Genomic DNA, 14405 nt, shown 5'->3' on the forward strand with positions numbered 1-14405 from the left:
TTTCTCTAATTCTTTAGTTTATTTGTATGTCAAATGTTATTTTCATTAAAGCTATGGTTTAACTAAAAAGCATTAACATTTATATAATATTCATTTGATATAACCATTGTAGGGAAAAAAATAATCTCTCCCAAGTGTTCAGTTCTTTCCTAATTTGTCAAAATTATTTTAAAGAGATTGCACATTCACACTTAGAAGAGATTTAAAGGCTATTTGGTCTGTCTCATTTTACACAATGCTATTCAGTGACAGTCAGAATTTGAACTCATGTCCTTGCCTTAGCCACTGTAATATGTATTAAAGCCCAAATATTTAATGCTACATTATTACTGTAAATGTTCTTTTTCTAACTTACTTTCCTTTTTTTGTTATTTATAATATTCAAGTACAGATTTTTTTGGGGGGTAGATTTACCTTATATTTTGTATTATAAGAATTTTATTTACATTCTTCAAATATATGTAGTATTGTTGGGCAAAATCAGACAAATGGAACATGGGGTATTCATAAGAATCAATAAAAAATTAGATAACTCCCCAATAAAGAAAGGAGATAAACAGTTCTCAAAAGAAGAATTTAAAAAAAACATTACAAACTATAAACAACCACATGAAAGAATGTTCCAAATTACTAAAATGAAAAACAATTCTGAGATCTCAACTCCTATCAAGAGAACTGGCAAAAAGAAAAAAGATGAGTAGTCAATGTTAGAAAGAATGTTAAAAGCCAGCACATTCAGGCATTAATGGTGGAGCTATGATTTAGTGCAATTATTCTAGAAAGCAATTTGAGAATTATGTTCAAATAGTAAAACACACACACACAACCAAGTGACTCAAGTGTCCATACCCTTTGACCCAGAGATTCCATGATTAGCACATGCTCCAAGGATGTCAGCAATCAAAAGAAAGATGCTCCATTCATCAAAACATTAATAGCAACAGTTTTTGTGGTAGCAAAAAAGTGGAAATAAGGAAATTTAAGTGATGTAAAAACAAAAGATAGAAAGAAGGAAATGGAGAGGGAGAGAGGGAAAGAGAGACAGACAGAAAACCAAACAGAAAGAGAGAGAGAGAGAGAAAGAGAAAGAGAGAGAGAGAGAGAGAGAGAGAGAGAGAGAAGGGGGAAAGGGCAGAAGGAAAGAGAAAGGGAGAGATAGATAGGAAACGAGTATGAAGGACTGAAGGACTCTGAAAGATTTAAGTTTGGAGTTTAGGACAAAAGAAAAGCAAATGAAAATTTCTGAAGAGAAAATAATAACATAATTATAGGATTTATTAGTATTAGCTTGTTTATGTCCTATCTGATTATTATGCCATTTTAGAAAGACAATAAGAACAAGAAGGTAAAATAATTTTCCGAAGTGAACAGAAAATAGCAATCTTATTCCAAACTTTAGTATCTAAGTGCTAAGTTGTTTTTAATTTAAGAAACAAAATTTTTGCTTTTTGTTTTTCTTTTTTTGAAAAATAAAAACTAAAGGAGCAGCTAGGTGGAGCAGGGGATAGAGTACCAGCCCTGAAATCAGGAGGACCTGAATTCAAATCTGGTCTTAAGACACTTAATACTTCTTAGCTATATGTGACTCTGGGCAAATCACCTAATCCAATTGCCTCAGCAAAAATAAATAAAAATAAAAACTACTTACTCTGGTCTTGTTCCTGTTTTATCACCTAAAAAATTAAAGAAGTACTGTATGAAAATATATTATATATGTAATTTTCAAAGACAAGTATTACAACTTTTAAAAAATGCTAGTGATCTGAATCTATGACTATATATACCTAAAAAAAGTCTTGGCCCCATTTGAAATTTGTAAATGTCCAATATTATTAGATTTTATGAATTTAAATAATTTGCTTAAAATATTTCTGAGATAAGGCATTTAGTGTCCAAAGAAAGGTTTGAAAAGTCTTTTTCCGCCCTTGTTTTGATCCTACCCTTCAAGAAAGTGTTTTAGTGAGGACTCAAAAGTCCATAGGAGATATATGATCTGACCCATCATAAAATTAAAATTTGTACCACAGAAAGTAAAATTATTTTTTTTAATCAGTCAAAGTATGTCCATTTATGAAAGTACTATTAAAAAACAGCCCACACTACAATCCTCTATATGAACACACTCTGGCCAGATACTGCCTTTATTTACTTCTAAGTCCTAGGGTCTATCATTAATTAGTAAATTTGTAATGTATACTAAACTATTTCCTTAAATTTGAGATTTCTTGGTTTTTTTTGATTGTACATTCAAACCCAAAATTATGACACCTACTTCAATGACAATGAAATCAAGGAAAATTTAAAATAAAAACAAAACAGCCTAAAACTGTAACTCATAATCTATTTTATACTTATAAAGCATTTTCACTGATTGGTTTTGTAGTTTGGGTTCCAATACCCATTCTACTTTCCCCTAAATACAAATGTAAATGACATGAAGACAATACTTACTCTTTTTATCTGAAGAGCTACTAAAATCTATACCACCAAGCCCTTCATTGCCAGTGGTTGAAGGAGTGGCAGTAGTCCCCAATGTTAAGCCCAGAGCATTCTGCCCAAGTCCTATAAAATGATATATAAAGGAAAAGATGTCTAAAAATGCAATATGAATATAGCAGAGTAAAAAACATTATTAACTTGAACGAAGAATTATCTTTCTGCACTTGACTTTTAGGAGAAATAAACAAAAGGAAACCAGCTAAAATCCAGAGTAAGATATTTTATAAAATATGTTCAAGAAAATTGAAATTTCAAGAAAATGTGTTTACATTATCCAGCAATTTTACCCAAAAGGCAATAAAGTTACTTTTTGTGGAAATTGAAGTTACTTGGAATTTTTTTGTTTTTTTACTTCAGACTGTTGATTTCTTCACTATGTTGGATGGTCTTTTTGGAAACTTCCTCTACATATGCAGATTAGCAACTGTCTATAACTTTCTTAGAATTTTTCCTAGGAGCAATGAGAAGTAACAACTTGCCCATAGTAACACAAGTATGTGTCAGAAACAGGATTTGAACATGTTTTCCCAAATTCAAGGCTGGACACCTCTTTAAAATATACGCTGCTGAATGTTGAAGGCAATATCCATATTGATAAGAATACAAATCCATGAGTATAAAACTATTTGACTTACTATTCACAAGAAAAAAAATTCCTTCACTTTCTTATAGTGGATAATTACATTTCAATGTTATAAATATTATAAAGCATTTTGGACCTTCTAAAGTAATTTTTTGAAAATTTAATTCATTTTTTATCATAAAACTACAGCTCTAGAACCTGAAGAAATGTTAAAGGTCATCTAGTCTAAATCAAGTTATAGGTAAGAAAACTGAGACCCAGCAAGACTGATTGACAAAGTTACACACATGGTTATTCAAGCCCAAGTCCTCCGAGTCCAAATTCTTACCAGTGGTATTTTTCGTTTTAACACTGAGATCAATGAAAATTAGTTACCAAAATAGAAAACAAATTTAAGGCATCATGCTGATTTACCTCTATTTAAATCTATACTGTATGTACATGTGTATGTACCAGAATATATTATTGTTACAAGCTATTGCCTCTTTCTGACCAAATACCATAAAGATCTTTCAAGCCTTTTACTGAAAGGCTTATGTGGTATCTCCAGATTAGCAGTCATAGTCACAAACTCAAGAAGAATTAGAAAAGATTAGGGGGGAAAAAATCAGGAAATAGATTTCTGTCATAATTTATTTAACTTTTCTATTCCTGCTTTGTCTGGAATTTTTCAAATGTATCTAAGATAACTTTAGAATGGATAATTACCAAATAGATTCATGTGTCTTAATGATGTAAACTTTAGGTTATTAAGAATAATCCAGGGGCAGCTAGGTGGAGCAATGGATTGAGCACCAGCTCTAAAGTCAGGAGGACCCGAGTTCAAATCTGGCCTCAAACACTTAACACTTTCTAGCTGTGTGACCCTGGGCAAGTCACTTAACCCTAAATGCCTCAGCAAAAAACCAACCAACTAAATAAATAGAATAGTCCGTTTGATGAGGATAATGTAAGAGTGTTGTAAAATCAATATGAACAAGGGAAAAATGATTTGGCCATTATGACCACCAATTCAAAGTGTTTCTTCTATAGAATGTAGTAACCTATAATAAACTATAATCAACCTATAAAAGAATGCTACTTAAAATAACAATCAGTTATTGATACCTAGTATAGATATGCAGAAAACAACCCCCCACCCTACATCACCCCCAGTGAACTAAGTTCTCTGGTACTACAATGACTTTAAGAATATGGGGCAGCAGTTCTAAAGTCAGAAGGATCCAAATTCAAATCTGACCTCAATTGTCTCTCCCCCCCCCCCCCAAAAATAAAATAATAAAAATAACATGGAATGAGGTTACAAAAACCATAAAACATTACAATTCAACATCCCAATTTAAAGTGAAATGAGAATAGTCATTTGACAAAAACATCAATTTTCTTAGGTGTTAGAGATCTCCTCAAATAGTTTTGCAATATTCATTTAGAGTTTGGCACACCACTAGTTGTTCAAACAAATTCTAAGAAACAGAAAAAAATGCATATGAAAAATAAAGTCAAATTGCTCAATAATAAAAAATGCCATACACAAATTACATAAAATATTTTAAAGGTTTATGTTGAAAAATAGAGACTTTCATCCTCTAAGAAAATAAACCTGCTCAAAACAGCAACTAAGGATAAGCGAAAAACAAATTATTTTTGGTACTGGATTTTTAACATTTGAAAAGGAAATAGATTTGAAATAAAAATAATCAATCACCTGATGATGCTGTGTTTGTACTCTGGAAAAGAGAGCTTCCCAAACCAGCTAAGGCCCCCCCTAGAGAAAGTCCTGTTGATGAAGTTGTAGTTGTGGCAGGTGTTGCACCCAAATTTAAAGAGAAGCCTGTGGAAGCTAAAATGAAAAAAAGAAAGACTAAGCATAGAAATCCTACTTCATAGACTATAACTTTTTCTTGAATAAAAGTACAACTTTACTCCTAAATGAATGAAATCACATTAAAAGGGGACAAATTTTTCTCTTGGCAATTTTCAAGTTAAGCTAAAAAAAAAAAAAAAAAAAAAAGTAGCCATTACTTAATAGACAACATTTAGTACCACCATTTATGTATTTATATTGCAATATTTAGAATAACAAGTTGCCCTTAAAATCCAAAATACAGAAAACTTATCCAGCATTGCTCTATAATAGAACAATTATAAATAAATACATTCTTGTTATTAATCTTCATTATATATGTATACACATATATAATATTTACTATTCAAACAATAGTAAACAAAATGAGAACAAAATAAAAACTTCTAAGCCGGCACTTAAAATTAAATAATGTTGACTTTTCCTCTCCCCAAAAAGTTAATTTAGAAATGCAAAAATATGTATGTATGTATGTATATAGGCACACATATATTAAGAAAGGCCAAATTTGCCTGTTTTACAAATTTCACAAAATTTACCTGCTGCTGGAGTTGATGTAAGGGCAGATGAAAGAGAGAGAGGACCACTTGAGGTAGAAGTAATAGGTAAAGCAAATGGTGTAGCAGATGCTGCAGGTTTATTGAATCCTAAACTGAAACCTGTTGTTGTTGTTGATGTAGTGGCAGGAGTTCCTATAATAAAAATATTCCATGGTGTTATATAAATATTCTGTAACTGTAACTATTAATTTTCTAATTTGTAAAATGGATGTAATAATACCACCTGTAGTCCTTCTTCATAGACTGTATATGACAGCTTATTAAATGTCCACTTTGAGCCAGATAACAAATGAGATGATGCATATGAAGTACTTTGCAAACACCAGTGAAGCCAGCAAGGAAAATAATAAGCAGGAAGAAAAGATCTAATGTATTTTGTAATGAGAAGATGGAAAAATAAGTCAATATGAATAGATATGGAAAAATAGTAAAACTAAGGACTTGCTATCTGAAGGATTCTTTGTGAATTCTCTTGATCAAAATAGATATGACTATATAATAAAAGTTTTGATAACCTTTTTAGTCCTGGATGCCGTAGTAAGAAAAATTAACACTAAAGAGCCTAAGAAATGGATGGGAGAAGAGAAAAAGGTCTATTTTAATGGGAAAATAGTATTACGCCACTAAAAGTCCACATGAATTATTATCCAAAATAATAATTGCTCCAGGCTGCTTATGTTCACACCTAAAAACTGGACTGCAAAACAGAGAAAATAATAATTAATACTTTGGTTATATTTTAAATTCTGCAAAGGATTTTACATAGTTGATCTCATTTGAGCCTCTCAACAAACCTGTAAGGTTATAATACTACTGATATTATTTATATAATTTTACAGATAGAAAAACTAAGGCCTAGAGTAATACCAAGTTTCAAAGATTTGAACTCAGGTTATCATCATCAACTCCAAAAGTATACATATACATATACATCCAGTATACATTACTTCCCAAAGCATATCTATTGTCAATGAAACTAAATTAAAAAGTGAACACATCTGAGAACTTAAAAGATCCCTCAAGCAAAACTAGAAATCATTTTGATTTCATCTCCTAATTTTCATGAGAAAGGTGAAATGATTTGTCTTAAGTTCTTAATGCCAATTAGCTACATTACCAAGATGAGGGTCCACAACTCTTAATTTGTAGTTAGCACTCTTTTTATGATGCCAGTTTATTCACTTCAATTAATAAAACTACAAGCACTTTGCAAATTTAAGTGCTAATATATAGTGTTGAGTAAGACAACTTATTTTAAGAGAAGCCACTGTTTTATATTAGGTTGGCCTACCCATGAGCATTTGATAGTCTTCCAATTATTTAGATCTAACTTTATTCGTGTGAAAATGTATTCCTGGCTTTGTATTGGCAGGCAGACTCCCAAGTATTTTATATTATCTACAGCTATTTTAAATGGAATTACTCTTTTTTATTGCTGATGGACTATGTTAGTAACATAGAAAATGCCAATGATTTATGTGGATGTATTTTGTATTTTGCAATTTTGTTAAAACTGTTAATTGTTTCTAGTATTTTTCAGTTGATTCTCTAAATATACTATTATATCATCTGCAAAAAGTGATAATATTGTTTCCTCATTACCTATTCTAATTTCTTTTTCTTCTCTTATTGCCAAAGCTAGCATTTCTAATACAATATTGAACAGTAATGATGACAGTGGGCAACCTTGTTTCACCCCTGACTTTACTGGGAATGTTTCTAGTTTATCCCCATTTACATATGATGCTTGTGGATGGTTTTAGATAGATGCTATTTTAAGGAAAACTCCACTTAGTCCTATGTTTGCTACTATTTCTAACAGGAATGGGTGTTGTATTTTGTCAAATGCTTTTTCTGTCATCTACTGAGATAATCATATGACTTCTGTTAGTTTGGTTACTGATAATTATGATAATAGTTTTCCTAATACTGAACTAGCCCTGTATTCCTGGTATAAATCCTACTTGGTCATAGTGTATTATCCTGGTGATAAGTTGCTGTAATCTCTGTTAATATTTTATTTAAGATTTTTGTATCAATATTCATTAGGGAAATTGGCCTATAATTTTCTTTCTCTGTTTTGACTTTACCTGGTTTAGTATTTTAAGCAATATATCTATATCATAATGGTAGGACTCCTCCTTTCCCATTCTCCCAAATAATTTGCACAGTATTGGAATTGTTCTTTTAAATGTATGGTAGAATTCACTTAGAAATCCATCTGCCCCGGAATTTTTTTTCTTAGGGGGGTTTGGTTTAATTGCTTGTTCAATTTCTTTTTCTAAAATGGGACAATTTTATTTATTTTCTCCTCTTGCTAATCTGGGCAATTTATATTTTTGTAAGTATTCATCCATTTTACTTAATTATCAGTTACTTGGGCATAGAGTTGGGCAAAGTAGTTCCTAATTATTGCTTTAATTTCTTCACTGGTGGTTATTTTTGATACTGGCATTTTAATTTTCTTCTTTCCTTTTTCTAATCAGATTAATTAAAAGTTTACCTGTTTTGTTGGTTTTTTCATAAAACCAACCCTTAGTTTTGTTTATTAGCTCAAAAGTTTTATTACTTTCAATTTTACTAATTTTCTCTCTTATTTTCAGAATTTCAAATTGGGGGGGGGGGAGTCAATTTATTCTTTTTCTAGTTTTATTTATTTATTTATTTTTTAGCATGCCCAATTCACTGATCTTCTTTATCTCTATACTGTATTCAAATAAACATCTACAGATATAAAATTTCCCAAGAACTACTTTGGCTGTATCCACTAAATTTTGGTATGCTGACTCATCACTGTCATTCTCTTGGATGAAATTATCGATTGTGTCTATGATTTGTTGTTTTGCCCACTCTTGCTTTAGGATTAAATTATTTAGTTTCCATTTTTGGTCTATTTTCCCCTGGAAGCCAGTATAACATAGTCAAAATTTACCTCCTATGCAGTAAATTCTAAAATTGAAAGCGTCTTTAGAAATCATGGGGTACAATGAATATACTGTGGGAAATAGGGTCAGGAAATACAAGTTCAACTGTCACAGACACTTATTTAACTGTCTAACCCTTTCTTCACCTGAAAAATGAAGCTAAAAATAGCCTCTACCTAATAACTTAACAGGATTATTGTGAGAATCAGATGAGTTAATATGTATCATGAATTTCTCAAATACTAAAACTTTCTATAAATGTTGCTATTACCATTATTGTTGTTATCTAAAATATCCCCTCTACAAGATCCTTATCAAGTAGTCATCCAGGCTTTGTCTGAAGTCTTTCAGTGTACTTCAAATCACTATTATCCAAGGTAATCTGGACAGCACTAATTAGTAAGAAATTCTTCCATACAAAAAAATCAAAATCTATTTCCCTGGAGTTTTTCTCTCTTAATGCTAACCCTGACTTCTAGGGCCAAGGTGATGACATACAATCTTTCAAATATTTGAAGACATATCATATCACATTACCCTTCTTCCCATTAAACCAGGTCTTCAGTTCTCTGGGATAAGATAACATTTAGAGCTGGAAGGAGTCTCATAGGACATCTAAATCCAACTTGTTCATTTTATGAAGAAAATGAGTTCCAGAAAGATTAACTGAGTAATCCAACAACATGCAGGTAAGAAATAGTGTAGCCAAGATTCAAACTTCAAAACTAAGGTTACAAATCCAGTATTCTTCTTCCCACTGATTTTTGTATGGCAATCGTTTGGAGTCCCCTCACTAACACTAAGGGTGCCCCTTCTGGGCACCCAGAAGTTCATTCAACTACTCAAGTATGGTCAGAATGGTCTGACCAGGTTTAGAATACAATGATTCTATGACACTCCCTTCTCTCCCCCTTTTAATTCACTTACTTATTCACTTATCCCAAATAATTTGATTATCAAAAATTCTAATTAATTTTAAAACTACAGTTGCTGAAAATAAATTTTAGCAAAAAAATTGATATAACTGAAATCATCAAATGGTTATTAAGCAAACAGATGGCAAAAAGTTAAGTAAGAGCAGCAAATCAGACTATCAAAAGTAAAAATTGTTTTTTTTTTCTTTTTTTAAAGAAGTATGCTCTGATAAATATGGAAATATGTTGAGAAGAATTGTACATGTTTAACCTATATTGGATTGCTTGCTATCTAAGGAAGGAAGTAGGGAGAAAAATTTGGAACAAAAGGTTTTGTAAGGATGAATATTGAAAACTATCTTTGCATGTATTTTGAAAAATAAAAAGCCATTATTATATTAAAAAGTATGCTCTCTTAAAAGTTGCCAACACAACAAATATAATTTTAAAATTATTTTTCTTAAGCCCAATTATTAATTATTGTTCTTAAACTTCGGAGTCAAAATAGGAAAAAGGCACCAACAATCAAGACCAACAATCTCCAGCACTTTCAGGAAGGGGTAAAACATAAAACCTTTCTTGGTAACATTAGGAGAGTGGATCTTGTCAATGGAAGTGTAGAAGGCACTTGATTTCAATGGCAAAACCATCATAGAAGGCCATCTCTAATCTTCTACTTTATTTCAGACAAAGCAGTTATATGCTAACAATGTTAGCTTAGCACAGTGCCTAGCTTGTAGTAGGTATTTAATGTTTTTTGAATGATATTGACTGACTGAATGAAACCTCAGTTAATAATTAACTTAAATATAACCACTGCCAGACATCCTCCAATAAATACCCTTGTCAACATTCTAGAAAGATTCTTACACAGAACTACAGGCCTAATTTATCACAGAATCAATATACAGGTCTGCATATGCTGTGAAAGGATATAGAGAAATCAGGCACACAGGTCAGTACTGGCACTAGAGTTCACATTTTACAAATGTGAAAACAAACTTCAAATGACCATTCCTAATTAATTATTGATGCCAAGTTTGGTGAATTTTAGGTGTAAAGATTTTCCCATTAAAGATGGCTCTCTGAAGTAAATTATGAAAAGCAGTAGTAGTATATATTTTTAAAAAATTCACTGAAAAAAACTATGAAAGCCAGTTAAAACAGGAAAAACAATTTCTAGATTCTTAAGACTTCAAAAGACTTATGTTCATTTATTTCAAATATCCACAGCTCTGAGGACAAAATTAAGCAGGGTTGCAAGAATATCATGCCCTAAAGGTTAAACTCAATAAAATAATTAGTTTCAGATCTTTTTTCAAAATGTTCTTACCCAGAGTTAGTCCTGTACCTAGAGTTGTTGCTGTTCCTAAAAATAAAAGAAGAATTATTAATAATGATGATTATTAATGACATTTATATATTGCTTTAAAGTTTGCAAAATATTTTATTACTATTTGAGTCTCATGGCAATTCTTGGTATCGGTGCAACAGACATTACTATTCTCATTTTAATTATGAGAAAACCAAGGCTTAGGGATGACTTGACCAGAGTCACAATGCTTAGAGTCTAAGGTAAGAACCCAGGAATTCTAGAAAGTCTCATACTTTATTTACAACATTCCAATAAGATCTGGAATGATCTACAAGAAAATGCAGTACCTTAATGTCATCTTACTGGAATGGAGTAATAATAAGCTCCTTAAGAGTAGAGACTTCACATTTTCTAAAATTTGTATTCCCAATAGCTAGCGAACTGCTTGGTTTAAATATATACTGACTGAATAGAATACAAAACTCTTCTTCACTGATATTGATTTTGAGCTCTGCTTAATGGTTGCAATCAATAAGCACTTCTGAAGTACACATTACAAGTTAGGCACTGTGCTAAGCAATAAAAATATGAAGACAGAAGAAAAACAGTCCTACTTCTCCAAGGGTTTATTTATATTCAACTGAATATACAAATACATATATACATCTAATTTGTATACCATGTAATTTTCAAAAGAAGACCCTAGAAGCTGATACTACATGTGAAGATAGTGCCTGAGCTGAGCTCTTAAGAAGTTAAGTGTCTAAGAGGAGGCACTCCAGGCACAGAGACAGGAAACGTAATGTTGCAAGTATTTAAGAAACTGCAAGAAGGTCAATTTGGCAAATTCAAAGTGAAAGAAGGGGAATGTTTAGCAAACCCGAAAAGTTAAGAAAGGCTCATGGTATATAAAGGAATTTAGATGACATGTGAAGGAATTGTAATTTATCGTAAAGATAAAAGCCTCTAGAGTACACAGATTAAGAGAATAATGTGATCAAATCATGTTTTAATATTATTTTGGTAGTATGGGGAGGATAGAGAGGAGAGACTCTGGGGCAAGGAAACTAACTAGGAATTCTATTGCAAAAATCCAGCAAACAGGTTGAGGGCCTGAACTAAGTATGGCCATGTAAAGTAGAAGGCAGGGGATGAACTTGGGAGATACTGTGGTGGTAGAATTTGATTTTGTCAATTTACTGAATATAGGAGATAGGAGGGAGATGTCAAGGATGACTGTGGGGTTTCAAATTGCAAGGATAGTTAACAAAAATAAGGAAGTTTAAAAGAAGGGAAGAAAAAGAATTGTTTGAGATGCTGAATTTGAGATACTAACAAAAACATTTAATTTTAAATGTCCAATAGACTGCTGGTAATATAGGCTTAGGATTCAGGAATGCGATTAGGGCTAGATTTATGAATATAGGAGTCATCTACATGGGAATAATAAGTTTTTCTATAAAAGAAAGTACAGCAAGAGAAGTTAAGAGAGCCTAAGGCAGTGCCTTGGGGTATATCCACAGTGGAAACTAATTGCATGTTTCTATACATTCCAAATATGCAACATTAAATTTTCTTCCATATTAACAATCCAAAGCACAAGGGATATGAAATATATTCTCATTTGCTTTAGTAGAGATGGGCAGAGCTTTAACTTGAAAAAAAAGAATGGGGTTGGAGTCAGAATCCTGTGGTTCCAATCCCAGTCCTGCTTTGTGACCCTGGATAAGTAACTTAATCCAGATCTTCATTTGTCTTCACTATTAAGAGCTCACAGTCCAATATATTAAACCCAAAGGTGAATTAAAGTTCTCTTTCACTATAGTGTTGTATTCTATACCTACTTTCTGAGATTCTAATTGTTTAAAAATTATGATATGAGGTTAAACCTAGATAAAGTCACAAATCCTCATCAAACTATTGAGATGAAATATTAAATTAAATTTAAACATTAAATAGCTGAACCAACCAAATAGTACCTGAATTTCCAATTATTTTCACATCAACACCACTATAACAGAAGAAAAAAATGCTTACAAACTGCATTAGGAGTACAAGATACTTTTATGTGAAGAAGTTAAACCTCTCTCATGCACAACAGGACTTAAAGTACCACTTCAGGTTTACTAGACAGGAAAAAATTTTCCAATGTACAAGCAGATATTCTTTTATGCTATTACTGAGAACCATGTCAGTAATAAGTTACAATATTATTGAGGCTTCATATATTAATAACTATCTACCCAACTAAGAACAGACATGTATTGTAGGTCCTTTACTTCTATTAGCTATGCCTGGAGACTCGTGAGCTCTACTCCACTGCAGTGAGAGCCTCATTTTAAAAATGAGAGCTCAAATTGTGTAATCTTGATCTAACTCACTCCAGCAATCTACTCATTGTTACAACATTCATGTACACCTGAGTCTTTTAACGGGTCTAGGCTGACCAGCTAGATTTTTTTCTCCTTCCATTTTCTAATTTCTATCCCTCTCAACCTTCAGAGTCTATTAATTTCATCTCCTCTCCCATCCCCACCTGCCCAATATACCTCTTGCTGGAAAATATAAGAGCAATCATTAATCAACCACAAAACCTGTCAACAGAAATATATGCTTCAAAGCAGGGGAAAAGGGTTCTGAATTAGCATGCATAAAAGCTAGAAATTTAATTTCCAAATCTGTATTAAACATGTAGTTAAAAATATTCCCTACCTGTATTAGTGCCTCCTAAAGTGAATCCTGTTGTAGATTTTGAACCAAAAAGTCCAGTTCCAAAACCCACAGAAGGAGCAGTTGTAGTTGTTGGATTTGTTGTGCTTCCAAGAGACCCAAAATTGAGTCCTACTGTTGGGGTGCTATTACTTAATAACAAAAGACAAAACAAAAACACAAAACAAAGATGTTTAGTCAATACAATAGACTAGAATAACAAGACTATCAGAAATGAAAGAGAAACTGAGTTTTATAATTTCCAATGTGTTCTTCTATTTTGGTATATCTTATACAATGTATAACCTTAATACAAAAAAATTTTTTTTAATGAAGTAGTTTAAAAATATGCTTCTTCTGTCTTTTAAAATACATGGAGATAGACACATGCATGTACATCTTCATGATGCAAATTTGCTCTCAGGATAACATATAAACAATTCAATTTGACAAATTTATCTAGCACCAATTGCATACATAGCACTGTTAAATTGTGGGAGATACAAAGATGAATAAGACATTGTCTAGTCCTTCAAGAACTATTCGAGTTTTTCTCCCACAATCTAGCTGAGACCATAAGAAAATGATAAAAAATAAAATATATAAATTAGACCGACAAAAATATAGGAGCATAGTAGCATGGTATAGTGCAATAGTACTAAACAAAAGCAGATACATTCTGGCTTCTTGACTTAGAAAACTACAAATTCATATTACTGTGTTCTACTATATATATGTATTTTTAGTCTGCTAAACATTTTCCAATTACATTTTAATATTGTTCAGCTGTACTCCAAGTTATGCAGACAAATGTATCTGGTGGATAGAGTTCTGGCCTCAATCTGAGAGATGAATTCAAGTCCAGTTTCTTCCCCTTATTATCTGGGTAAGCTTGGACAAGTCACTTAACCTTTAAGAACTCAATACAACTCTCTGAGATTATAAATTAAACACTTGCCAAACTGCAAATGTAAAGGAAGTTTCCTCACCAGAAATTCTCTGCACTGATCAAATGGATATGCAGGCAAGGTAAAGTT

General features: G+C 31.9%; 1 protein-coding gene across 3 annotated transcripts in view; it reads right to left on the reverse strand.

Moving 5' to 3' along the window:
• NUP58 (nucleoporin 58) overlaps positions 1-14405 on the reverse strand; it is a 60793-nt gene that overhangs the window by 39503 nt on the left and 6885 nt on the right. For 2 of the 3 annotated variants that reach the window (XM_031960785.1, XM_012545192.3), the window contains exons 2-7: positions 13372-13520; positions 10678-10713; positions 5486-5638; positions 4788-4922; positions 2452-2562; positions 1649-1673 (exon numbers count right to left, since the gene is read on the reverse strand). In XM_031960785.1, the coding sequence (XP_031816645.1) occupies positions 1649-1673; positions 2452-2562; positions 4788-4922; positions 5486-5638; positions 10678-10713; positions 13372-13520 (609 nt within the window). The remainder of the gene's footprint in view (positions 1-1648; positions 1674-2451; positions 2563-4787; positions 4923-5485; positions 5639-10677; positions 10714-13371; positions 13521-14405) is intronic. The other variant, XM_003764458.4, reaches the window with a different exon arrangement.

The sequence above is a fragment of the Sarcophilus harrisii genome, chromosome 3, assembly GCF_902635505.1.
Source record: "Sarcophilus harrisii chromosome 3, mSarHar1.11, whole genome shotgun sequence".
Classification (NCBI taxonomy): Eukaryota; Metazoa; Chordata; class Mammalia; order Dasyuromorphia; family Dasyuridae; genus Sarcophilus; species Sarcophilus harrisii.